The 26,913-nt window shown below is 36.6% G+C and overlaps 1 protein-coding gene across 1 annotated transcript in view; it reads right to left on the bottom strand.

Moving 5' to 3' along the window:
* Positions 1–458: 458 nt before the first annotated feature.
* Positions 459–26,913, bottom strand: part of LOC128018260 (tumor protein p73-like) — a 27,096-nt gene continuing 641 nt past the window's right edge. The window contains exons 2-11 of the mRNA XM_052603667.1: positions 17,439–17,625; positions 16,602–16,717; positions 15,630–15,739; positions 14,703–14,845; positions 14,524–14,612; positions 14,306–14,433; positions 13,229–13,377; positions 10,484–10,616; positions 7,560–7,653; positions 459–1,784 (exon numbers count right to left, since the gene is read on the bottom strand). Of these exons, the coding sequence (XP_052459627.1) occupies positions 1,458–1,784; positions 7,560–7,653; positions 10,484–10,616; positions 13,229–13,377; positions 14,306–14,433; positions 14,524–14,612; positions 14,703–14,845; positions 15,630–15,739; positions 16,602–16,717; positions 17,439–17,625 (1,476 nt within the window). The 3' untranslated portion in view covers positions 459–1,457. The remainder of the gene's footprint in view (positions 1,785–7,559; positions 7,654–10,483; positions 10,617–13,228; positions 13,378–14,305; positions 14,434–14,523; positions 14,613–14,702; positions 14,846–15,629; positions 15,740–16,601; positions 16,718–17,438; positions 17,626–26,913) is intronic.

Raw genomic sequence — 26,913 nt, 5'->3', positions numbered from 1 at the left:
TATACCACAGAAGACAATGTTCCTGGATGACGGCTCTGTGTGTAACACTTTCCTGCTTTCCTCTGTTATTATTATCATTATTATTACTTTATCTAAACAAGACACAAGCAGTGGCTTTTGATGGGTTCACATCATAATAATTGTGTGGGTGTGCTGAACAAAAGTACTTCAAACTTATTAGTCATTTTCTCATTACTATTAAAAGTGATGTTAAACTGAAGCTAAACACATACATATAAGACTTTGTTGTTTTGTGTTGGAAAGGTGAGTCTTAAAAAAATATGTCAAGGTCTTTTTTCATCTCCAAAATAGAAAAAATGAATGATAAAAAAAAAATAATAATATTTTGATTAGAGACCAATTTTATATATTTATTTGTATTTCTTTATTTGTATTTGTTTAGTTTGAACAATTTAGCACATTTCTCCCAAAATTCTTATTTGTTGTAAACTATTTTTATTTATTTTTATATTTATATTTAATTTCATTATATTATATTATATTATATTATATTATATTATATTATATTATATTATATTATATTATATTATATTATATTAGCAATTTTGGGATGAAATGTCACCTGGATGTTTTTGTAAGATTCATCTTAATACCTTAAATAATTTGACTCTTTGATGAAAACATAATAAAATTAGAGACAACCTAACAAGACGGTGATTCATGTGCTAAACGACAGTACAGCATGATAAATACAACCTTGTCCTGCAAGGTTAATACCACAAAAGAGGTGAACTTTAAAAGTTTGACAACACCAATGATGATCCAGTGTGTCCCTGTCAACAACATAACGCTTAACAGATCATACGTAAAAGAAAAAGAAAAGAAAAGGTTGCAATGTAAAGCACCACTTAAAAAAAAAAGTCAGTTTAAAAAATAATAATAATAATAATAATAAAAAGTGAATAACTTTTATGGCGTTTTCTTCATCAATGTCACTGTTAAACTTTGATGAACTAATTATAGGTATGGTAATGACTTATTAAAACAAAGTGACTCTGATAAACCTGTGTGTTTTTCACAATAAGTAAATAAAGGAGGATTTTGTGGGTCAAGCATCTACTTGATCTATGGGCATTACTTTAGAAATAATTAAATATCATACATGATTGCACAATTATTATTTACACCAAGCCGAAATAAATAAGGCAATGTTTAGAAATCATACACTGTATTTAACCGTTCATAACTATGTCCTAATAATATAGAATTCATTTTAGCTAATGGATAATTGGTAATATGTGATGTAATATTAGCATAAGGCCACAAATGACAATCAAACAGGAGGATTCATTTGAACCCTAGTCTTAATAAAAGGGAATTGTTTGCAAAAAGATTTTTTTTTTTTACCCTCAAATAATTTGTCATCAAATATGGAAGTGCTATTATATGGAAAATACAAACTGTCCATGGCAGTTTACGAATGCATCTGGTTCTTCTCAGTGAAGGTCGCTCTCTGCGAACTCCTCTTTAATGGAGTGCTTGTGTATCCTGCAGTCAGGCATGTCGAAGCCGAAGTCGGCCCACTCCTCTGCTCCTGTGGGGGCGCTGCGGTTGGGGATGGTGATGGTGTGCCGCACTCTGAAGTGCACGGCCTCCATGACGCGCTGCCGCTGCAGCTCTCCTCCGACGCCGAGGGCCATGCTGGTCATGTTATTGCTGGAGCGGATGAGCTGCTGGCCGTAATCCTGGCCCTGCTTCATGTCCTGCAGGCCCCTCCAGATCGCCAGCCGGAACTGCTCAGGGATCTTCAGCGCCCCAAGATCCTAAGGAACACAAGAGTGCCACATACAGTGACTGCCATACTATCAAAGGGCTCCATTTCATGGCCTTTGTGAATAATATCATTCTTTTACAAGAGTAATAGGTGTATCCCAGTAAATTTAGGGTGGTTATATAAAAGTATCTGTCCACAAACACTGGGTTTCCGATATCGGTTCAGTTTCTCCACAGATAAATGTTGAGTTTATAACCTACAATACTTTGATCTGTTGTGAGCTATGAGGATAATTGACTTGAAAAACTGCGAAATTCCACCATATATATATATATAGGTTGACCTGTCCAATTGCTTGGTAACACAAATTGATAATCAGCCAATCACATGGGAGCAACTCAATGCATTTAGACATCTAGATGTGGTGAAGACGACTTGCTGAAGTTCAAACCGAGCATCCGAATGGGGAAGAAACGGGATTTTAGTGACTTTGAACGTGGAATGGTTGTTGGTGCCAGACGGGCTGGTCTGAGGATTTCAAAAACTGCTGATCTACTGGGATTTTCACACACAACCATCTCTAGGATTTACAGAGAATGGTCAGAAAAAGAGAAAATATCCAGTGAGCAGCAGTTGTGTGGACAAAAATGCTGTTGATGTCAGAGGTCAGAGGAGAATGGGCAGACAGGTTAGAGATGATAGAAAGGCAACAGTAACTCAAATAACCACTCGTTACAACCAAGGTATGCGGAATAACATCTATGAACTCACAACACGTCGAACCCTGAAGCAGATGTGCTACAGCAGCAGAAGACCACACCAGTTAATGCTCCTGTCAGCTAAGAACCAGAAACAGAGGCTACAGTTTGCGCAGGCTCAGCAAAATTGGACAATAGAAGATTGGAAAAACGTTGCCTGGTCTGATGAGTCTCGATTTCTGCTGTGACATTCAGATGGCAGGGTCAGAATTTGGTGCAAAGAACATGAAAGCATGGATCCATCCTGCCTTGTCTCAACTGTTCAGGCTGCTGGTGGTGGTGTAATGGTGTGGGGGATATTTTCTTGGCAAACTTTGGGCCTCTTAGTAACAACTGAGCATTGTTTAAATGCCACAGCCTACCTGAGTATTGTTTCTGTCCATGTCCATCCCTTTATGACTACAGTGTACACATCTTCTGATGGTTACTTCCAGCAGGATAATGCACCATGCCACAAAGCTCAAATCATCTCAGACTGGTCCAACCCAGTACTAGCTAGGTGTACCTAATAAAGTGGCAGTGAGTATATATATATATATATATATATATATATATATATATATATATATATATATATATATATATATATATATATATATATATATATATATATATATATATATATATATACTCACTATATATATTCTGTGTGTGTGTTTTTGTGTGTGTGTGCGTGCTTATTAAATGCATTTTAAATAAATTCTCTATACATGTACCGGTAATTACCAACTTTGGATGAATCGTATTATAAATTTTTTTAAGGACCAATTCTCACTATTAACTATTAACTATTAACTATGAAAGTTGCCTCAATAAACTCTAGTTTTGATGTTTATTAAAGCTGCAGTAGGTAACTTTTGTAAAAATATATTTTTTACATATTTGTTAAACCTGTCATTATGTCCTGACAGTAGAATATGAGACACATAATCTGTGAACAAATCAAGCTCCTCTGGCTCCTCCCAGTGTCCTATTGCCATTTGCAGAAACACCATCGCTCCCGGTAAAAAACAACCAATCAGAGCTGCGGTCCGTAACTTTGTTTGTGTTCAAAATGTAGAAAAATGTATATAATAAGCGAGTACACCATGAATCCATTTTCCAAACCGTGTTTTTAGCTTGTCCTGAATCACTAGGGTGCACCTATAATAAGTGTTTATATTCGGACTATTTTAGATTGCTTCGGGGGTACCGCGGCGGAGTAACCCAGTACCTTTGTGATTCTTCATTGACATAAACAGAGAGAAGTAGCTCCGGCTACAATGTTCTTCCACAAGACGCAAGCAGTTCTGTTTATTAACCGCTAGAGCGTCAAAAGTTACCTACCGCAGCTTTAATAGTTAATTAATGGATCTAAAATATAATCATGCAGAATAAGTCATTAATATCTGTTTTATAAGTGCAACGTTTGATCAGGCTCCAGTCAACCAGAGGGAGCCTTCACCTGAATATTGAACTCTGCCACTTCCTGTTCCTGCCACATCATTTCCTGTCACCCTGTATATACAGTAACTCATTTGTTTGTACTGCCACTTTGCGAAGTATTGCCAGTTCACTGCCTTACTAAGCGTTCTTTCATTGTTCCATTGTTGATACTTGTTATGACCTTTGCTTTTGCTCTTTTGACTCACGTTTTTGGATTACTGTTTTGGATTTGTCTGCCAGTGGATTGTTTTGCCTGTGTTTTGACCCAAGCCTGTGACCTGACCACGAGTTGTGACTATTGTTTGGATTTTATGCTCAGATCCTATAATAAAGACCCACTTATGGAATCCACTCAGCCTAAATCCTCCTTACAGAATACTTCACCACCTAAGAGTCGTGTTTACCCGCTGTCTATTCCTGAAACCAAGGCCATGGAAGAATACATTGAAGAGGCCTTATCTTATGGGTTTATTAGGCCATCCACCTCTCCCGCAGCATCTGGGTTCTTTTTTGTTGACAAGAAAGATGGTGGTTTAAGACCTTGTATTGACTATCGAGCACTCAACGATACTATCACTCAACTATCACTGTTAAGAATCGCCATCCTTTGCCTCTTATCCCTTCTTCTCTGGAGCAATTACGTGAGGCCAGCTATTTTACTAAATTGGACCTCAGATCTGCCTACAATCTGATCAGAATCCGTGAGGGTGATGAATAGAAGACAGCTTTTCTCACCAGCAGGGGGCACTATGAGTATTTGGTTATGCCATTTGGGTAGGCCAATGCACCTTCAATTTTCCAGTCCTTCGTTAATTAAGTTTTCAAGGATCTCTTGAATCAGTATGTGATTGTCTACATAGACGATATCTTGATCTACTCTTGCTCCATGGAGGATCATATCTCTCATGTAAGAACTGTGTTGTCACGCCTACTTCAGAATGGTCTTTTTGTCAAGGCGGAAAAGTGTGAGTTTCATGTTATATCAATTAAGTTCCTGGGATACAATATTAGCCATTCAGGAGTTGAGATGGATGACATCAAAGTAAAATCTGTCACGGACTGACCCATACCCAGCACTGTTAAGGAGTTATAGTGATTTCTAGGATTTGCAAACTTCTACCGTAGATTCATCCGTGATTTCAGTACCATAGCTGCACCTGTCACCTCACTACTTAAAGGAAAACCCAAGAAGTTAGTATGGACAGAGGCAGCTACTTCAGCAATCAACAAGCTCAAGTCCAGTTTCACCACAGCCCCCATTCTTAAGCATCCAGATCCTAAACTTCCCTTCATCGTCGAGGTTGATGCCTCCGACTGTGGAATCAGTGCTGTCCTCTCTCAGCGTCATGTAACACCCGGCAAGTTACACCCTTGTGCATTATTCTCAAGAAAGTTAACTCCAGCCGAAAATAATTACGATATTGGTAACAAGGAATTATTATCCGTCAAGGCCGCTCTTGAAGAATGGAGACACTGGCTAGAAGGCGCCCTTCATCCCTTTCAGGTCATTACAGACCACAAAAACCTAGGGTATATCAAGGATGCCAAGCGTTTGAATCCTCGTCAGGCAAGACGGGCACTCTTTTTTACTCGATTCAATTTCACAGTCACATACCGTCCAGGGAGCAAAAATAGTAAGGCAGATGCATTGTCACGTATCTATGACTCTGCCTATTCACAGATGAGACCAGAAACCATCTTACCATCCTCCATCATCATCGCACCCATCGAGTGGGATATTATGGAAGAGATTCAACATGCCCAACACGAAGAACCATCCCCTCCAGAGTGCCCAGCTGGGAAAATCTATGTTCCAACCAGTCTGCGTAACAGAACCATTCAATGGGTTCACACATCCCCTGCTTCTGAACATCCTGGAATTAATCGCAACACGGCTTTGGTCAGAAATTCTTTTTGGTGGCACACATTATCTGCAGATGTCAGTAATTATGTACGTGCTTGTCAGATCTGTGCTCAGTCACTAACACCTAGGCAATTGCCTGCAGGACTTCTAGAACTGCTACCAATTCCCCAACGGCCCTGGTCACACCTGTCTATTGACTTTGTCACTGATCTGCCTAACTCTCAAGGATTCACCACCATTATGGTCTCCATTGACCGCTTCTCTAAGTCTTGTTGTCTCATTCCATTTAAAGGAATACCCACTGCCATGGAAACTGCCCAAGTTTTGTTCAAGCAAGTATTTAGGATTTACGGACTACCAGATGATATTGTGACTGATCAAGGGCCACAGTTCACATCCCGTGTTTGGAGAGCTTTTTGCAAACATTTAAACATCAATGTCAGTCTCACATCTGGCTATCATCCTCAAGATAATGGTCAAGTAGAGCGTCTTAATCAGGAGATTGGTAGATACTTGAGATCATACTGTAGCCATGAACAGGAGAAATTGAGCATATTCCTCTCCAGCGGGTTATTCGATCTCAAAAGATCCAAGCTGATCGACACAGACGTCCACATCCTGAGTATCAGCCAGGTCAAATGGTGTGGCTTTCCACTCGTGACCTAAGCCTGAAACTCCCGTGCAAGAAATTAAGTCCAAGGTACGTTGGTCCTTTTAAGATTATACGTCAAGTTAATCCTGTTACATACCGTTTAGAGTTGTCTGCTAATTACCGCATCTCTCCGTCCTTTCATGTGTCCCTCCTGAAACCGGCCCACGGCCCATTGAGCCCCGAAGACACTGACGAAGAACCGCCTTCACCGCTTGAGATCGAGGGAGCTCCTGCCTACCTAGTCCAGGAGATCCTAGATCCTCACAGGAGGAGGGGTCAGATGCAATATCTCATTGACTGGGAGGGATACGGCCCGGAGGAGAGATCGTGGGTATCAACTAAGGACATCTTGGATTCATCACTTATCAGAGACTTTCACCAAACTCACCCAGATCGTCTGGCACCCAGACCAAGGGGCCGTCCTAGAAGAACACCTAGATGTGTTCCTAGGGGGAGGGAATCTGTAACGTTTGATCAGGCTCCAGTCAACCAGAGGGAGCCTTCACCTGAATATTGAACTCTGCCTCTTCCTGTTCCTGCCACATCATTTCCTGTCACCATGTATATAGTCATTTGTTTGTACTGCCACTTTGCGAAGTTTTGCCAGTTCACTGCCTTACTAAGCGTTCTTTCATTGTTCCATTGTTGATACTTGTTATGACCTTTGCTTTTGCTCTTTTGACTCACGTTTTTGGATTACTGTTTTGGATTTGTCTGCCAGTGGATTGTTTTGCCTGTGTTTTGACCCAAGCCTGTGACCTGGCCACGAGTTGTGACTATTGTTTGGATTTTATGCTCAGATCCTATAATAAAGACCCACTTATGGAATCCACTCAGCCTAAATCCTCCTTACAATAAGTACTTATAATATAACTATTTAATAGTGAGAATTATCCTTAAACTAAAGTATTACCATTTTGTATTTTTCTTATTTTAAAATAAATCTTTTCTTTGAATCAATGTTTGCAATGTGATTCACCTCGTAGCTAGCTGGTTTGATTCATTGCTTTTAACTTTGAATGACTTTTTTTTTTTATCCCTATGGGAAAAAATAATTGGAAAATAGGATAAAGCTGAAATCATGTAAGAATGAAAAGAGCGTATTGAACTGAAGTGTTGGTTTACCTCCATGGAAAGAGTCTGAAGGTGGTAGACACTCTGGAGTCCCTGTGACGTGAAGTAGTCGATACAGTTTTGGCAGCCCAGGCTGGTTAAGAAGCTGTTCAGAGAGAAAAGGAACCCCACTAAGACCAAGCGGCTGCGTCCTGTGAATTACATATTCACTCATGGAGAACATAACCAGCAAAGCACCACGGCGTTTGCATCTGCACAGGGATCATGATCAAGAACTGATGGAATGATAATGAGAGCGCATTTAGGCAATCCCATACTTGATTAAAATAAAGCATTTGTATTGTAATCATGATGATGAATAAATCAGTTATGATATAAATACCTTATGGGGGTGAAATATATACTACCATTCAAAAGTTTGGTAAGATTCTCTCTCGGTTTTTTTTTTTTTTTGTCCTATTATTATTATATATGTATAGTATATTTTTTTATATATTTAAATATACTTTAAAATATAATTTATTCCTGTGATTAAAGCTGAATTTTCAGCATCATTAATCCAGTCTTCCGTGTCACATGATCTTCAGAAATCATTCTTGTTTTAAATATTTCTGATTTCAGTTAAATACTTGTGCTGTTTATTATTTTTAAGGAAACCATGAAACTTTTTTACAGGATTCGTTGATAATTAGAACGTTCAGAATTTATGGATTTTATGTAAATGTAAATGCATCTGATCATCAATGCATCTTTGCTGAGTATAATTAATATTATATGAATTTTATATATATATATATATATATATATATATATATATATATATATATATATATTACTGACTTCAAACTTTTGAACAGTAGTATTGTTAAATGAAATGCTGCATGCAAATGTTTGTGTATTCATTTTTCTGAAAATGATTTAATAATTTAATAAATGATTAAAATAATTTAAAAATGCAATCAAAACATGCAATTACATTAATGATGCATAACAAGTTTTTCATTGTATTGATCTTTTTATTATAAATATTTCACCAATAAAATTCATACTGTTTTTTTTGATACAATCAAAACAGGAAATGTTGTAAATACGTAAAGCTGACAGAGTTATTTTAAAGGTAGAGCAACTGAGATAAACAAAACTACAAGAAAGTGAGGAAAGTATGTGTAATCTCTGCATTTTAAATCATATTAAACAAAACATGGATTCAGAAACATACGGCTGCTTTGCCACAATTATAGACACTGCTTTTTAAATTCACCGTGATACATTAAGTATTAAATGTAGATGGAACATTGGTTTTAATAATCAAATGTGACAAAAGACTCTGTAAAACATTGCAATGTGCATCGAAAATGACACATTTAGTTGAAAAATAAATCTTACTCTAGGTGCCAATAAGACTTATGACAGTAGCACAAATGACAATGCGATTAAATGAGTAAATAATGTAAACAGATATCTGGGTGGAGGTACATCTCAAAAAAACCTCTCTTGAAAAAGTAATCCAGGGTCATATTTCTCTCCAACTAGGAAATTATATTTGGCTGAAAGAACCTTAATAGTTTTAGCACCTTTAAGATTTTTTTTTTTTTAGATTGTTGCACCACTTTTAATGATATTTATTATATTACCATTTTTTATATTAAACATTTTAATTATTATTCTCAATTCTGTAATAAAAATATAAAGATGTTATTTAAATTGTAAATCATTTATAAGAAAGTACCGTATTTTTCGGACTATAAGTCGCACCTGAGTATAAGTCGCATCAGTCCAAAAATACATCATTATGAGGAAAAACACATATATAAGTCGCATTGGACTATAAGTCGCATTTATTTAGAACCAAGAACCAAGAGAAAACATTACCTCTCGCGGCTGTAGACGGTAATGTTTTCTCTTGGTTCATTTCTCTCGGTTCATGTCAAATTAATTTTGATAAATAAGTTGCACCTGACTATAAGTCGCAGGACCAGCCAAACTATGAAAAAAAGTGTGACTTATAGTCCGGAAAATACGGTAGTATTTGTTGTGCTGTCTTTAGTGAACATATATTTAAACAACTACTCGAGTGAGAAAATTGCTTTTTTCAGTTACTGAAAAATTACCATTCAAAACAACGAGAATCACACACACACACACACACACACACACACACACACACACACACACACACACACACACACACACACACACACACACACACACACAACTCCAGATTTATGACAGTAATGAGTATTTCTGGGGGGAATGAGCTTAACTGTCATGAAAATAATTGTAAAATGCAAAAAAAAAAAAAAAAAACTTAAATGGTGCTTAAAACCAATCAAGCTAAATATAATTTCTATTATTTTTCCTTTGATTTCAAAAGATTCACCCTACTGATGAAATTGCACAGGCCATTAGTCAGAAAGGCACCTCGCCACCCCCATCCAGCCCGATGAGATAAATAACTGTATGTGTACAGTCCTATGTATAATCATGAAACATAAAGTGGTTAACAACTGACATGACATGTATATTAATGTTTTGCACACTGAAGTGTGATTTGAAGTCAAAAAGCTCTGACCAGCAGAGAAATATTTAGAAAGATATTAATACTCTTATGTACAAAAAGTTCAGTCTGAAAAAGAAACCTGAAGCCTCTTTAAAGCAAAGGGCTCATTATTATCAAAATCCTCTTTTGTGTATTAGCACAAAAGAAAAAGCATTTTTCCATGTTTCTAACTATGTAAAGACAAATGATGAAGTGGAGGAGAAATAGAGATGCATCTAAAGAGTCATTTAAGGCTGCTTTATCTTAATATAACACGACAACCTGAAGCTACTGTTGATAAAACACATCAGGCAGACTTCAGTCACTCTTCTGTAAAAATAAATGGCTATTTAAAACTGCAGTATTGTAAAAAGGAGCCGTACATCTTGTGTAGTGTGTGTGTGTGTCAGGTTGGTGCTACTGCAGGGTGTAGTACCTGACGAGGCTGGGGTCGGGGTTGTAAGGTGGGGGAGGGGTACAGTGGGAGGTGGACACTATAGACTGTGATGCATGAGCTCCATTCACATCGCCGTTCGACTGCATGTGGTGTCCACCCAGCATGTTCGTACCTGCAGCGACAAACCCACGAGACCCAAATCAACAAACACCACAACTAATACACACACAGACATCAACACTCAACTAACACTGGATGAGACTCACATGGGATTTAGGGAGTAAATATTGGCCACTGTCCGGTAGATGAGTGCAAATGTCATTGATAGTGTCTCACTTTTTATTCAATACAATCAAATCAGATCAAACAGGTGCCCTTGTGAAAAAAAAAGCATGCTTAATTGTATTGGATGTTCACGTGTAGTGTACTTTAAATCGTATAAAAAAATAAATAAAAAACTTTGTTTGCAGATTATATAATATTACTTAAATAAAAGGCCATTTTAGTGTACTTAAAGTGAGATACTTTCATGTTTTTTAACACAGTGCTTAACAGTGTTAAATTTAATGTACTTTAAAGTACATTTTAAATCATAGTTTTATCAATATTTTACTATGCTTTAAAGACTGCAAATTAACTTGATTTAAATTTTTCAACTGTAGTGTGTTTGATATTGCTTTTAATAAAATTACTTAAAAATAACTTTTTAGATTAGGAAACACTTTTCACTAATAACTAGTTGCTTATTAGCATGGATATTAGTAGAAAATTGTCACATTGACACATTAATGTCATTGGTTCTTGCAGTAAATAAAAAATGAACCAATGGCGAGACAGCAGAGCTGCATGAGCCTATGGCCACAAAGCCTGCCAAAGCCTGTCCACACAGAGAGGCTTCCCCCGTCTTCTTCACTCAGCCAGACCAGCATCTGCCAGTGCAAGCGACCTGTTCTCGTTCGGTGGGAGTGACAACGAGCTGCTCGATGACAGCGGAGGAGCTGATGGGCTCAGTTAATGACCCAGCCCCATTTGCCATCATCCGATCGCGGCCTCCTTCAAAGTTGAAGACTCTTACCCTCTCAAGACATTTCAGAAGATGACATCTCCAGTGCTACAGCTGGGCCTCCTTCGTATGTGGCCCTTTCAGTACCGGCTGAAACCATGAGTCCCGTCCCTCGCCTGTCTATCAAGGTGGACCAGGCTTGTGTGGCAGCTCTAGCTCCTTGAAAAGACCTTCAGTGAATGAAGGAAAGTTGTCTCAACAGCGTCCAACATGGGTTGGGGAGCTCTGTGCAATTGCAAACCGACTTTCGGCCCTTGGTTGAAAGAGGAAAGTTGGCAACACATCAGCTGCCTGGAAATGCTGGTGTGTTGGGCCCTTCAGACCTTCTTGACAGACCTAAGGGGACACCACGTTCTAGTCCACTCTGACAGTATGATGGTGGTGTACTATATGGTGTTAGCAACTTCTCATGCTCCTATAGCCTGTCAGATGGTGGGCAGGAGCAACTTTTTCAAGGGGTCCAATAGGCTTAACCCGGCTCGCCCTTTTACCATCCCTACATGGGATCTGCCCACTGTTCTCAGGAATCTTATGAGTTCTCCCTTTGAGCTGCTACAGTTGACTGACCTTTGGCTCCTGTAGCTGAAAAGCACTCTGCTACGGTCTTAAGCATCGGTCAAGTGAATGGGAGACTTGCAGGAACTCTCTGTGAGCCCTACCTGCCTTGAGTTCAGGCACAGTGACTCTAAGGTCGTCCTGAAGCCAAGGCATGGTTATGTACCTAAAGTGTTCTCCACTCCATTCAGAGCACAGGTCATTACACTCTCTGCACTTCCTCCCTCGGAGGAGGACCAGGAGTTTAATTTACTCTGCCCTGCCAGGGTGCTGAGAATTTACATAGTGCGTTCCACTCTGTTTAGGCAGTCGGAACAGCTCTTTGTTTACTTCATCCTATCACGGAGACTTTTCCGATGGATATCTGATGCTATTATGCTAGCATACTCTTCTTTGGGGCTGCAATGCCCCACTGGAGTACGAGCCCACTCCACCAGAGGTGTGACCTCTTCTTGGGCTTGGTCTAGTGATGTGTCTATCTCAGGAATCTGTGCAGCAGCAAGCTGGGCCTCACCATCCACTTTTGCTAGGTTTTACAGGCTAGGGTCCTTTCTGCTTAGTTTGCATGCACCTGCCAGAAGGCGGAACTAGTTCCTAGAAGGGTTTGTCATAACACACTCAAACTCATCAGGATTGCTTTACTTCTTGTATGCTCTTGGCCCTCTCTAAGTGGCGAGGATGTACAAGTTTTTTCTGGAACGACTGCTCAGGCTGGGCGTGACCTCTGTGTGTTTAGCCCATTGCCACATGAAGGTCTTACCCTATTATACTTGTCCCTCCGGGCCCCTTGGGTGCTTAAGGCAAGTTCACATATCATTCATTCCTCTACCAGAGCACAGCATGATTATAATGGTTCCTCATAGTGTCTTTGTGATGCAGTATGAGTAAAGTATCGAAAGGGAATGTACTCAGTTACTAACATAGCGTCGGTTCCCTGAGATACGGGAATGAGTACTGCGTTGCTAGCCATGCTATGTTGCTGCACGTCTCAGTGTTGTCGCTTCAGTCGAAGTAACCTTAAGATCCTATACCAGAATGGCCGCTTATATAGCCAGATGGCCCCGCCCATATTGGCAGGCTCTGGTGGGCTTCATGGCCATAGGCTTGTGCATCCCTATTGTCTCGCCAATTGTATAAATATGTATATAAAGACATTGAAATCTTACCCATATGGGACATGGACGCAGAGGGTCCTGCGCTCTGGTGAGTCTGTTGTGTCACGAGCTGATTCACTGAGGGAAGCTTGCTGATGGGCCCGTGGATCTTATTCATGTTATTGTGTGTGCCATATGGAGACGGAGAGGCAACATAACTCCTGTCAATCACATGAGAGGCATATAATTAATATACAGCCCACGATGTGGAACACTAAAGTACTGAATGCTAAAGAAGGCATATCACGGACAGCTGAATATGCTTTCCTTTTATGAATAAATCTAACACATGCTCTTATGTGGACATAATCAAACAATTATATTATAAAGCCTCCTCCTCAGTTTACCAAGCCTTTTACTGAAACTAAGCTGGCTTTTATTAAATTTATGAGCTATGACAGTTATGATATTACAATAAAATACAATCTGTAACATATGACTCATGTGGTGTACTTCTCAAGACCTGTATTCAGCAACTTAGCAGGTATGTTTTACTCCATAAAAAAAGAAAAGAAAAACCTGTTACTTTTTTTATTTTTTATGGAAAATAATGCATTACATTACTTTTGATTTACTTTTTTTGTCACCTGGGTTGGGCTTACTTATTTATTTATTTTATTAGCAAAAACCTTGACTTTGCATTACCCCCAAAACTTGATGCTACTAATGTTAACAAATACAACTTTTGATTTGAATAATTTATTATTTATAAATATTTTATTCCTGTGATGCACAGCTGTGTTTTCAGCATCATTACTCCAGTCTTCAGCGTCACATGATCCTTCAGAAATCAGTCTAATATGCTGATTTGCTGCTCAAGATCCATCTTTTCATTATCAGTTTTGAAAACAGATGTGCTGCGTCCTATTTTCTGGAAACCATTTTTTTTTCTTTGATTAATAAAAAGCTTAAAAGAACAGAATTTATTTGAAATATAAATATTTTGTAAAATATTACAATATTTTGTACATATGTTTTACTGTTACTTTTCATTTATTTAATGCATCCTTGCTAAATAAAAGTACTAATTTCTCAAAAAAAAACAAATCTTACTGAAGGATAGTGTATGATGCCTATATAAAGACTCACTGTCTCTGTAGGAGCTGCTGTTGTTGTTGTTGTCTGTATGAATCCACTAACTGTTGTGGTACAAACTCCACAAGTTCCAGACTGTCCTTTATCTTCATCAGGATGTCAAAGTTTTCCCGGCCTCGCACCTTCAAAACAATCCAAGAAATATTAGAATTTGGCCTTAAAAAACACACACACACATTAAAATAAATCAATCTGCATGCTTCCACACTCACTGGTAAATAATACGTCTCCTCTTCTCCATGTCGCCTCTTCTTGATGTTGATGCAAGGGCCTGTAATATTGGCCGGCGTCTGTTTGAAATCTGTGAGATCAGAAACAGAAGCTCTAGGTAGAACCAGAGATAACACTGTATGGAGAATGAAGTCCTTGCAGAAATACATTGATGGCTCACTTCGTTTATTGACATTTCCATTTTTGGCCACGCTCTCGTTTAGAGCCTGTTGCTCCCTGAAATGTTCCTCGTCTGCCTTGCGGTCCCGACCTGGACAGGCACAAATCCGGCCTTCAAACGAACGCCTGCCGAGAACCTGGCCACTGAGGAAAAACACAGAAGAGTTCAGCTTTAACCTCTGATTTAACCAAACCATTCGGCCTGTGTCATGTTAATAAAATGCATGTTGCTGACATGCAGTTCATAATTAAGATGAAACCGTTCAATGCTGAATCCTAAGCAAATTTTCATTCACAAATTTTCATTCACAAATTTTCATTCACAAATTTTCATTCACAAATTTTCATTCACAAATTTTGTTCAAAATCATTTAAAGGGATGGTTCACGCAAAATTTAAATTAGGTCATCATTTCCTCACCTTCAAGTTGTTCCAAACCTGTATCTTCAAGATATCCTGAAGAATGTGTGAAACTAAACCAATAACGGTCAACCAGCATTGACTTCCACAGAACTATTTTTTATTCTTTTTCCGTACAATGGAATTCAAGGTCTACCAGCAACTTTCTGGTTACACACATTCTTCTTTTGTGTTCACCAGAAGAGAGAAACAGGTTTGGAACAACTTGAAGGTAAATAAATGATGCCAGAATTTTCATTTTTGCGTGAACTGTCCCTTTAAGAACCCCCTATTTGGAAGCGAGGGAAATTTTCAGTGTATTTTGTCTGTACTACTTGTCTGTATGAAAGAAAGAAAGAAAGTAAAGGCGTACTAGTGTTCCAGTAGTTCAAGTGGTAGAGCAAAGTTTGGGGTTCGATTCCCCGGGAACACACGATAGGTAAAAATTGATAGCCTGAATGCACTGTAAGTCGCTTTGGACAAAAGCATCTGCTAAATGCATACATTTAATTTGATTGAATTTACTCACTCTCGTGTCTCCAGCGTGATGATGATGAGGATGGGTCTGCGGTTCATTCCACCGACACAACTGCTGTTGCACATGAAATTATACAGAATCGTTGTGAACTCGGTGCCCACCTTGAGAAACAGATAAAAAGAGAGAGTTTCCAGAAGCATTACATTATATTGCAAACACAGCATATAGTTCCCCGTTAAGGGAAAAATATTGGCATTGAGAAGTTCACTTTAAACTAAATTCATTTAAAAAAACGGGAACACTTTACAATAAAGGTCCATTTGTTAACATCATTGAGCTACATTAGCTAACAAACGAACGATTCTAAAGCTTTTATTAATCTCAAATGGTAATTAAATGTTAAATTAAAGTTTATCTGTCGTACCTAACTAAACATGAACTAACAATAAACAATCATATTTTTATTAGCTAATGTTAACGAACAATAACAAATACTGAAACGAATTAATTGCTCATTATAAGTTCATTTTAGTTAAATAATGTTAACAAACGAGGCCTTCTGAGTCATCAGTGATGTTCAAGAAGTCCCTTTTTACTTGACGTGTTCTTTCCATCTTTTGTTTATGACTTTTAAAAAAAAAACCACTTAATGCATTTATTTGAATAAAACGTTAAAAAAGCAACGTGTTTGTTGACCGAACATCAGCACTGACAGTGTGTGAGAAATATACACCTCTAGATGGCGCCAACCATGTGATATTTAACGCAGATGAAGCAACAGTGTAAAAAGAGGAATAACTGCAGGTATTGTTACTGAGAATAATCCCTGGGTTATTTATAGCCAGTCAGAACACGTTAAGCTTCCTGAACTCAATGATCGCAGCATGCTTCGGCTCGTCAAAAACACGTATATGTAAAACTGTGCATAATGCATTTGTTCGCAGAGAATCTGCAATAATAATTCCCAGTGTGTTTGTGTGCTGCTGTGACTGCAACAGTCAAGTGTTCAACGATTGAACTAACCTGCGGATCCTCATAGGGAACGAGAACGCTCTGTCGGCCCGTCACAGGATCATCCACATACTGACACAGATTACTGCCCTCCACCCGAATCAAGTGACTGGCAGGAGCCGTCTGACCTGGACAGAGACAGCAGGACAAGGACGCTTCTGAATTAGAAGTGGAAGGATAACAGGAACGGTTCCTTTTGTGGCACACATCAAAGTGACCAAGTGTAGACGAGTGAGCAAGTTAGCTTTATTTTAACCATCTCAATGTCCCGTTTCAGAAAACAAGAAAATCTTTGTTTACATTTTTATCTAGTGAATTTAATATGAGTGAACGAGCTGAGGAAGTCTGAAGTCTCTATAACTGTTGGTTTCACAAGTTTTACAATTGATCTGAGTACACTTTAAAAATTGTAACCTGAATAGTTTACTTTATTATTTTTTTCCCCTACATGATCTAACAAATGCCTTTTGTTCATGTAACCTTTTGTTATCAGGTTAGGTAATTCTAAGAATTAATAGTAATTAAAATTAGTTCAGTTTAAAAATATATATTAATAAAACAAGCTGATAAAAATGTTTACTACATTAAGCACATTTTGTTATAACAGAATTATATATAAACAATCTATTCTACTGTTTTATTAATTCTGCTGCTTTATGACTGGGACTGACTGGAAAATTATGGGAAAAACATATATTACTTATAATAAACTTATTTTATTATTGTGTGTATTTATATAATTTTTTATTTTATTTTTCATTTATAAATGCTTCCACATGTCTGATCGTAAATAAAATATGTCTTTTTACCACTAACATGAACAGTGCAATAACAGAGAAAGAGACATACTTTCATTGAAGTCCCGTCCGAGTTCATGGTTGGGACAGCGTTTGACCACCTCTGTGACGTGTTCGGCCTTCTTGTAGATGGGCATGGCTCGTATCACGCCGCCGTTTGGGGGCGAGGAAGCCAGCTTGATCTGAATCGGACAGGTCTTGGCGATCTGACAATACAGCTTCTTAAGCAATGGAGAGTACTGCAGGAAAAAAAAAACACAAATAAACGCTTGAGATATATCTTACACAGTGAATGACTCTAAATAACCACACTTTACAAATTCCAGTTCATTAGCATCTGATGAAGTCTCTCTCTCACACACTCACACACACACACACACACACACACACACACACAAGCATGTCAGAGCTTGTCTAAATCGAAAAAGACATCCCAAATATTCCCTCAAAAACCAAATGTACAAGCCTGCTTTGTGCGGACTTGCATTAATGTGATTCAGATTTTATGAAAGGGAGATTTTACGGCAGGTACTGCAACAGAATAAATATCATGAACACTGTTTGCCGAATGCAACTGGTGTTGCAATCACACTTTATACAGTCATAAACGATTCCCACCAAATAAAGCTCAAAACTACATAAGAAAACCACACTGAATCATTGTCTAGTTTAAACAGTACAAGTGACATCTGACCAGAATTAAAGTGAGTGTCAGAATGAAATACCTAAATGCAAAACCAAAATACCTGAGCAAAAGGAAAGCAGGAAATATATTAAAAAAATATTTGGAATTATTAAATTGTTTTAAGTTCTATATATTTCTATGTCTTTGAAGAAGCAAACAAGAAGCAGTCAATTTCGATGTCTTTCATAATGAATGAAAAAAAAAAAATTTTCTCACTTTTTCAAAACTCACTTTCTGTTATGCCACTACAGAATAACTTAATTAGCATCACTTTATTTAAAAATATAGTCCAGTTCAGTTCAGATATGCCATTTTCACATGGTGGATGATAAACTGATGATCTCATAATATTACAGTATAGCATATTTTGTGTCGAGTTATCATTGTGAAGGTTTCATCATTCATATCTGATTTTTGTTTACAATTTCAAAAAATAAAAAAAAAAATAAATAAATAAAAGTGATTTAGATTTTCCTGCTAATCTCATAAAACTATTGTAAGTGGTGCAATTTCTTCTGTGTATATAGTGTTCAACTGTAGTTGTTTTACAGCACTCACACACTTTCGCTGAGAGATTATGTAAATTAATCACACACACACACATACACACACACACACAGGCAGGGGAGAGCAGCATAAATCATTGGGTGTAGGTGTGTGAGCACAGGCAGACGTCTCAACACGCCCATCTCACACCCTTACACACATCACCCTGCCACTGTTTCACACTCAAGCCATCTACTCAGCATTTCACTCAGTTTCAGTTGAAATGATCATTTAGTTTAAAGAATTTAAAAGACTTCAAAAATAAGGCTCGAAAGAGAAGGACATTAAAGTGCTGACAGCACACAGGAAGAGGAAGAGCTCCATTAGTGATGCTCTGATAAATAAATTAATAAATAAAGGTCCCAAAAGAGGGGTTTTTGCAACAATGTCACAGAAGAGCATTTGCAAAAGAACCTTTCAGGCACCAGTTCTTAAAATAATCTTTTTTTGTTCTTAGTGTGAAGAACATTTTGATATTCAGAAGAACCGTGTTCCACTATAAAGATCATTTTGTTCAATGGAAAGGTTCCACGGATGTTAAAGGTCCTTCATTGAATCTTAAACGGCATTAAACTTTTAAAACTGTTAGACATATTCTTCCTTCATAGCAAATCTTAGGTTCAGCAATGAACACACGTGTTATCAAGAACCATTTTTGCTGCAGGGTTTCTAATCGTTCTTGAAGATACATTACAGGTTCTCCAGATCAGGGTTTTCAGTTCTAGATTCTTTAAATAACTTAAACATTATGATGAACTGGAGAATACATAGTTACTGGCATAGAGTGTTTCTTACACTAAAATAAAGGGGGGTTTCACAGCGATGCAAGGGAAGAATCTTTGGGTTCTCAAAATAACCTTTCAGTGAACTGTTCTTAAATAAACCATTTTTGAAGAACATTTTAATAGTCGGAAGAGACTCGTTCTCCCTATAAAGAACATTGGAAAGCATCCATGCATGATAAAGGTTCTTCATGGAACCATAAATTGCAATAAATAACCAGTTTTAAATGTCTGAAGGTCAGAACCGACTGCAGGATTGAAAGCTGGACCCACCTGTGTGAAATTCTCATTAGTCAATGAATGCTTACATCACGAGTGTGCTGCGAAAAGTTAAAAAGCTTGAGTTGCATGAGCATGTGCATGTAAACATTTTTTTTAAACAAAGCCCTTTACACTGCAAGCACGCAAGACGGAGCAGGAAACATGCATTTGGTTGATTGATCACACTGGCAGCGCTGCACGGCTCGCCTGCAGAGGAGACCCAGTCTAAGTGCTGTAAGGTGGAATAAGATGATGGGATGGAGGAAGGTGAGCATAGGGAAGGCGCAGGTTCGGGCAGGCTCGGCGGACTAAGTGATAATGACGAGTCTGACAGCCTGATGGACATGTTTCAGCATGCCACCCGCAAATCCAGCCAACTCCCCATCACCGTCAATAAATTCACAAATGTGCTGCCTATGCTAACGGCTGTGAAATTGCAGCCAGCATCACATACGCTAGCACTCCATTGTTCCTCCCAATACACGCTGAGAGAAACAGAAATGAGAAAAAGAAAACAAAATACTCAAAAGTGTTTTGAAAATGAAACAGTAATAAATGCAACTTAAAGTACACGAGCAATAAAAATCATATTGCAGTAAATAATATAAAAGTTAGAAAAAAACGTAGATAGCATAGACAGTTAAAATGAACAAAGAGGATTTTTTCTTTAGGTAGGAGTTTATTCAACCAAAAATAAAAGTTCTGTCATCGTTCATTATCCCTGTATGAATTTGTTCTGTGTAACACAAAAGAAAATATTTTGAAAAATGTCCACTGTTGTTTGGGACCCCATTGATTCTCATTGTATGGATGATGTCAGATGTTTTCCCAAAAATCTCCTGAGCGCAGAGTACATAACTCATTTCCATATTTTTGGAGGGCTGTACTTTGGAGTTGGCTGCTGTTTGCTGACATGTGGAAACAAGTATTCTTTACAGGGAGGGACAGACCTTTTTTTTTTTCTTAAAACAATTCTTGTTTTGTTCAAATTTCACTTAAGAACCCCAAAAACATTTCTTTCCAAATTGTATTGTAACAAAATGTAACATTTCTTTCTAAACTGTAAACCATTTTGCTTTGCATGTTTCAGTTTAGTGCGAAAACTCTGTTGATGTTAAAATTACATTAAAAGTTAAGGTTAAAATTGTTTAGGAAAATGTATAAATAAATAATATATCATGGATGATGCAACTGATATGTTTTTGTAGAATTTCCCTCTTTTACTGCATGGGAAAAAAATAAAATAAAAAAGATGGTCAATCGGCTACTTTTTTTGTGTGTGTGTTCTATGCAAGAAAGAAAATATTTCGTTTTGTAATAACACAAACATGATATTTCATTTTTATGTGAACAATCTGTTTAAGTTCAATCGATTTTATACTTAAAAAATTACATTTAAATTTTGCATTCCTTCTGCAGTGTCTGTGCATTTATATGAAATCTCACCAGTTGTGTGTGTTTTGTGATTTTGAGAGGAAGGATGCACTGGCTTTGGGCCGTGTTTAGACCCGCTCGCTAACTATGAGGGTAAAAGCTGAGAAGAGCAGCCTCAAATACTCCAGAAGCACAGACGTGCTCGGACTTGCCCTACTTATATGCCAACAATAATAATAAAAAAAAAAAGTGTGGGGGTCTTTATTGGAAAAGCTGAGGTGTCAGATCTCATTTTCATCCCTTATGACAGCTCTTGCTTTAAGCCTATAATGTGTGTTTGAGAGAGAGCTTTTAAACAGTTATCCCTAACACACAATTTGTTTTTATGATTCAGTCGGTGATATCATACCATAATTGGGGCTCTAAAAGACAGAGGCAAAGGCCCAGGCAGAAACAGACATGATTCAGGAAGATAGCAGAAAAGGACTTTAACAAAACCTTTTCAGCGATGAAAAAGCCCCATCATAGGACCTTGCACAGGGTCATCTGAGAAACACAGCTGAATGAAGGAAGGACTTCAGAACCAAGGACAGGGACGTGGACACACATACACAGAGCTTTACACATTATTAGTAAGAGAATGATAAGAAGAGAAGTGTTTGAATAAAAAATATATATATACATATATATATCATTCACACTCAAATTGTTTTTGCCAATTTGAAATATGCCCAAGTGCAAATGAGATTTAAGTGCTGCTATATATATATCAATGTTTTCAAGCAATAAAGATTAAAACTTCTGATCTCTTCTCAGAAGACTTGGAATATAGTGCACAAGTGGTATGGATCTATTTCAAATAATTTGTTTGTTTGTATTTTTATTAATTTATTTTTGGTCATTTTGGAACCTGGCATCCATAGTTGTTAACTACAATTAAAAGTATTAAAATCCTTTTCATGAATTGAACTAAATCTGAAATACAATGAAATATAAATGTAAAATTAAGAATCGATTTGCCTTGGCAAATAACCTAAATTAAAAGAACAACAATTACTAAGTGAAATAAAAACAAATTAAAGCTAAATAAAAATATTTTAAAAGTGCAAAAAAATGAGTAAAAATTTACAAAAGCACATAACAGAAACTGAAAACTCAAAAACCCGAAAATGCTATTCAAAATATTAATAAATACTATAACAGTATGACAATAATTTATTCAGTTCATTCTAATTCTAGACAATTCTAACCCAGCCGATAGAGCAGTTCACGAATGGTTCATCCACGAGGTTGGCTGAGAGGAATGCTGTTTCAGGTAGCGGTAAGAAGCCCACTGCGGATCAAGTAGATTGCAGTCAGATGCCCTCATGCCTCTCCCAAAGCATCCCGAGGCTACACAAACTCAAGAGCATCATGCTTTTACCACTTACACAATAATCCCAGATATCCTCAGCCTGCAAGCCTTTGTATTACACCTGGAAATTCCCCCAGTTTGAGGCTGCATGGCATTCCACATATCCTGACAATAATCCTGAGCCATATTTCCCTTTCTCCGCTTCTTTTAGAGGACAAAGTAAACAATTTAACCATCTTTAGAGTGGGCGGCAGAGTGAAAACGAAAGCTGTCACCAGAAGAAAAAAAAAAGAAAATGAGGCAAGCAGCTTCTTGTCTTCCTGTGACGGACATTTACATCTAGTAGATGTTCTGAAGTTACAAAAAAGGCATAGAATCTATGATATTCCTTAAATTAATCTGTGTACAGACTAGGGATATGCCGGTATCAAATTTTCCTGTTGCGATTAATTGCTAATGTTTTTTATCACGGTATACAGTATTATCACGATATTTAAATTTAGTTTTAAACAAGTGGTTATAATACAGTATAACGGGTTAAATAACTTTTTTCTTATAACAATAATAACTGGACATTTAAATACCAATACAAAGTAATACAGAAAAAGTTAAAAGTTTTACACAGATTAAAGTGCAAAAGAACTATAACGACCAATCTATCACTTTACAATAAGACCTCATTAGTTAACCTTAGTCATATGCTACAGAAGTTATTAATCTTTGTTAAAAAATACAAGTCTTAGCTCATTAAATTACACAGCTGCAACTTTCGATTTTAACAACGTGTTATTAAATACCAGAATACTTAAGATTAATGAATGTTCAGAAGAATTTTCATTGACAGTTTGTTAACTAATGAATTAATTAATGTTAACCAATGAAGCCCTTAATGTAAAGTGTGAAATAACAATAAAGAATCAAAACACTTTCAAACAAGATCTAGAGCATGTTGTAGTCCAGATTAAAAGGGGAAAAAAGTTAAATAAAAAAGAAAATAAATAGTTTAAATATTTGGGGCTGTGATGAACACCATAGTAAATACACAAATCTGAATGGCTATTTATATATGTTTTAGAAAGTTGTGCAGCTGCTTTATTTATGGGGTTTCCAGAGTAAAGGCTGGATTTTCTACAGTTTAGCGCCATCTGCTGTCAGAGAGTAAATGTGCTTTCACTCAGCATCTCTCACATGTTCCTCATGTGTTTCTCATGCGTGCTTTCAAGCAGCATACAGCGGTGTTGTTCATTTTGACCAGTTGATGGAGAAATTATTCTTAAAATGCATTCCAAATTCTCGATAATTTGTAATATATAATTATTCACGGTATTTCGAAGTGACCACGATAACAATATCATGCATATTCATTACCGTGATATTATTTCGCATTACCAAATACCGGCACATGTCTAGTACAGATAAGGCTTCAAAGGCCTTTTGTGGTCTTTAGCATGTATCTTAGCTTTGACTGCAACTGTACCCCAGCAACTTAAATTTTAGCAGACAGAAAGTTAAAATATTTAGTAACACTTTAGTATAGGGTCCAATTCACAGTAATATATAGTTGTTTATTAGCATGTCTATTATTAACATATTGGCTGTTTATTAGTGCTTATAAAGTACATATAATGCATGACATCCATAATCCTACCCAATACCCTAAACTTAACAACTACTTTATAAACTATTAATAAGCAGCCAATAAGGAGTTAATTGAGGAAAAAGTCATAGTTAATGGTTAGTTAATAGTGAGAATTGGACCCTAAAATAAAGTGTGACCAAATATATATTTTTTATTTTTTTCATTGCATTATTAATTTTTCTATTCCAATAAAAAAAAAAGAAAGATCAAAAATATTGATGAGTAAACATATTTCTGTCCAATTAAATGCAAGAACGTTGCTATGATGTCACTTTGGATATAAGAACCAATATTAATTTATGGATTTGCTTTCAATTTGTATATGGGATGAAGACTTAAAAATAAAGGTCTTTATTGTCATTGATGGTTCCATGATGGAACCTTTCCACTTCACAAATGTTCTTTATAGTAAAAATATATATTTTTAGATTGTTAAAATTTGTTCAAGCTGATGTCACATAATCAGCTAAATGGTACTTTCTAAATCTCGATAGCCCTCCTGTTACTGGATTCTTCAGGGTACAAAGAATAAATAAATCATGGGACAATGAGATTTATTCTACAGTGGCACATTGCTAATCTAGTTTGTTTGCGGCATCAGCTCTAGTAAGTATCAGTATAAAAGTCAAGACTTCTGCCATATCATTCAATGCAATGAAAACTAAAAATACATGCACTTTAAAGGTGCACTTAGTAAGTGTTTTTATGTGGCACTGGGCCATACAGTCATATTGAATTTATACTGACAACTAGTGACATGGAGAATCATTTGCAAACAGCATCAGGCAAAAAAAAAAAGCTAAATATTTCAGATATATATGCCATTGCAAAAATGCTATTTTTTTTTTTTTTTTTTACTTCACCCAAAAATCAAACTTTTATTACTTATCATTTAATTGCTCTCATGTTGTTTTAAACCTGCATGTCTTTCTTTCTTCTTCAGAACAAAAGTTAAAATAAATAAAGAAGAAATATGAGACAATAATAATAATAATAATAATAATAATAATAATAATAATAATAATAATAATAATATCCCAAAAAAGAAAAAGAAAAAAGAAAGTCAAACGGGTTGAGAATAGATTAGGATTATAATTCTTAATTACCTGAAGAAATGTCATATATAAATAGGTATGACATAGTAAAGCAAAATCATTTTTGATCAGAAACGCTAACATTGATATTTTGATTCAGTAGCATTATAGCTATGGTGCTAGCTCAGGAGCCAAACACTCTCAAATGTTGGGCCCATTCTCTAATCCTCAAACGAAAACAGCAATCTGTGCTGAAAACTCCACTTCTGCCCATTTTAAAAGCTTTACTGCTGTGATTGTAGCTCTCAGAGAATGGAGCGTGACGGTGTGACACTGAGTGATGACCCTGGGACCGCTATCACCTTACACATCCACAGAGAGTCAGAGACCAAGCCTCACGCTCCACTTCATCCTACAAACATCTGACAGAGGAAAGAGCCTCGTCTCCTGTTTCAGAGAGCCATCTTCATGACAGACTGATGTAGCACATTTCTTCAGGGCGACACTGGACTTGCTCTGGTTTCAAGCTTCCCTGCTTGACATTACTGATTTTTTTTTTTCTACGTGGATGTATGTTATAAACTTATGAGTGCCATCTCTCTTATAAAGATCTGAACTAACCCATAACCCTAAGTATTTAACTTTGTTACATAATTATGTAAGCGGCCAACCAGAACATCCCAGCAACCACCAAGCAATGCTCTAGCAACCACTCAAAAAGCCCTAGCAACTGCTAATCCACATGCTAAAACATGTAGAACACCTTACTGTGATTAAATACTACAGTAACGCCCTGGCTTAATGGTGCACAAGGACATTTTCTCTTTAAAATTTCAGAAATGTGCTTGCAAAGTTTCATTAGTTTACTTTAAAACTCCATGAACCACGTGTAAATGGTGACTGAAGAGTGTCTGATGATACACTGTAGATCTTTATCGAATAACTTGCTTCAAACACCAACAAATTTTAAAATCCAAAGCAAACAATGTTGGATGCAGATGCACTAAAAAAATGTAAATGTTACGTTGCTGTCCTTTTAAAGATTTATTAAGGGATTCAGAACAATCGTAGCATTTCGATAAAACAAACTAAATTGCATTGAACATAAAGGATTTGCATTTTCTGAATAATTGTTTCTCAAAGAAGGGGCTGAGAACTGGATGTAACAGTTTACTTTAAATCTAGAGTCATAAAAGTACACAGGAGTAGCCCAACTGAGAAACTAAAAATTAATACAAATAAAGCTGACAAATAACACACCTTATTTTCTTAACATCAAGTATCAATTTATATGTATGCTGAAGGAAAGGAATATCTACTTCTCATCATTTTTTTTATATTGTCAAATTTTTGCAATTAAAAAGTCTATTTTGCAGCTCGTAAAATTCCTAAAAACTAAAAAGTCCATAAAACTTCTCAATCTGAATCAGGACATATAACTGCTTGTATAAAAATAATACTAGAAAAATTTTTTGGGGTAAAGTTTAGGGTCAGTACGATTTTTATTAAGAAATAATTTTTTAAATAAAGCGGGGATGCTTTAAATTAATCAAAAGTGACAATCAAGACTCTTACATAGTAACTAAATAAAGTTATATTCTCAAATATATATAAATCTATACTTTTAAATAAATGCTGTTCTTATGGATTTTCTTTTTGTCAAAATTAAGTTTCCATGATAATATAAGAACGATTTCTAAAAGATCATGTGACTGGTTTTAATAGCTGCTGAAAATTCAGCTGCACCATCACAGGAATTCATTTTTTTGTTTAATAAATGTAAAGAGTTATTTTTAATTGTAATAATATTTCATATAAATGTAGCCTCTGTCAAAATAATAATTTTCTTTCT

Source organism: Carassius gibelio, chromosome A8 (assembly GCF_023724105.1).
Source record: "Carassius gibelio isolate Cgi1373 ecotype wild population from Czech Republic chromosome A8, carGib1.2-hapl.c, whole genome shotgun sequence".
Taxonomy (NCBI): domain Eukaryota; kingdom Metazoa; phylum Chordata; class Actinopteri; order Cypriniformes; family Cyprinidae; genus Carassius; species Carassius gibelio.
The sequence above is the reverse complement of the archived record's forward strand: the minus strand, read 5'-3'. Positions and strand labels throughout refer to the sequence as shown.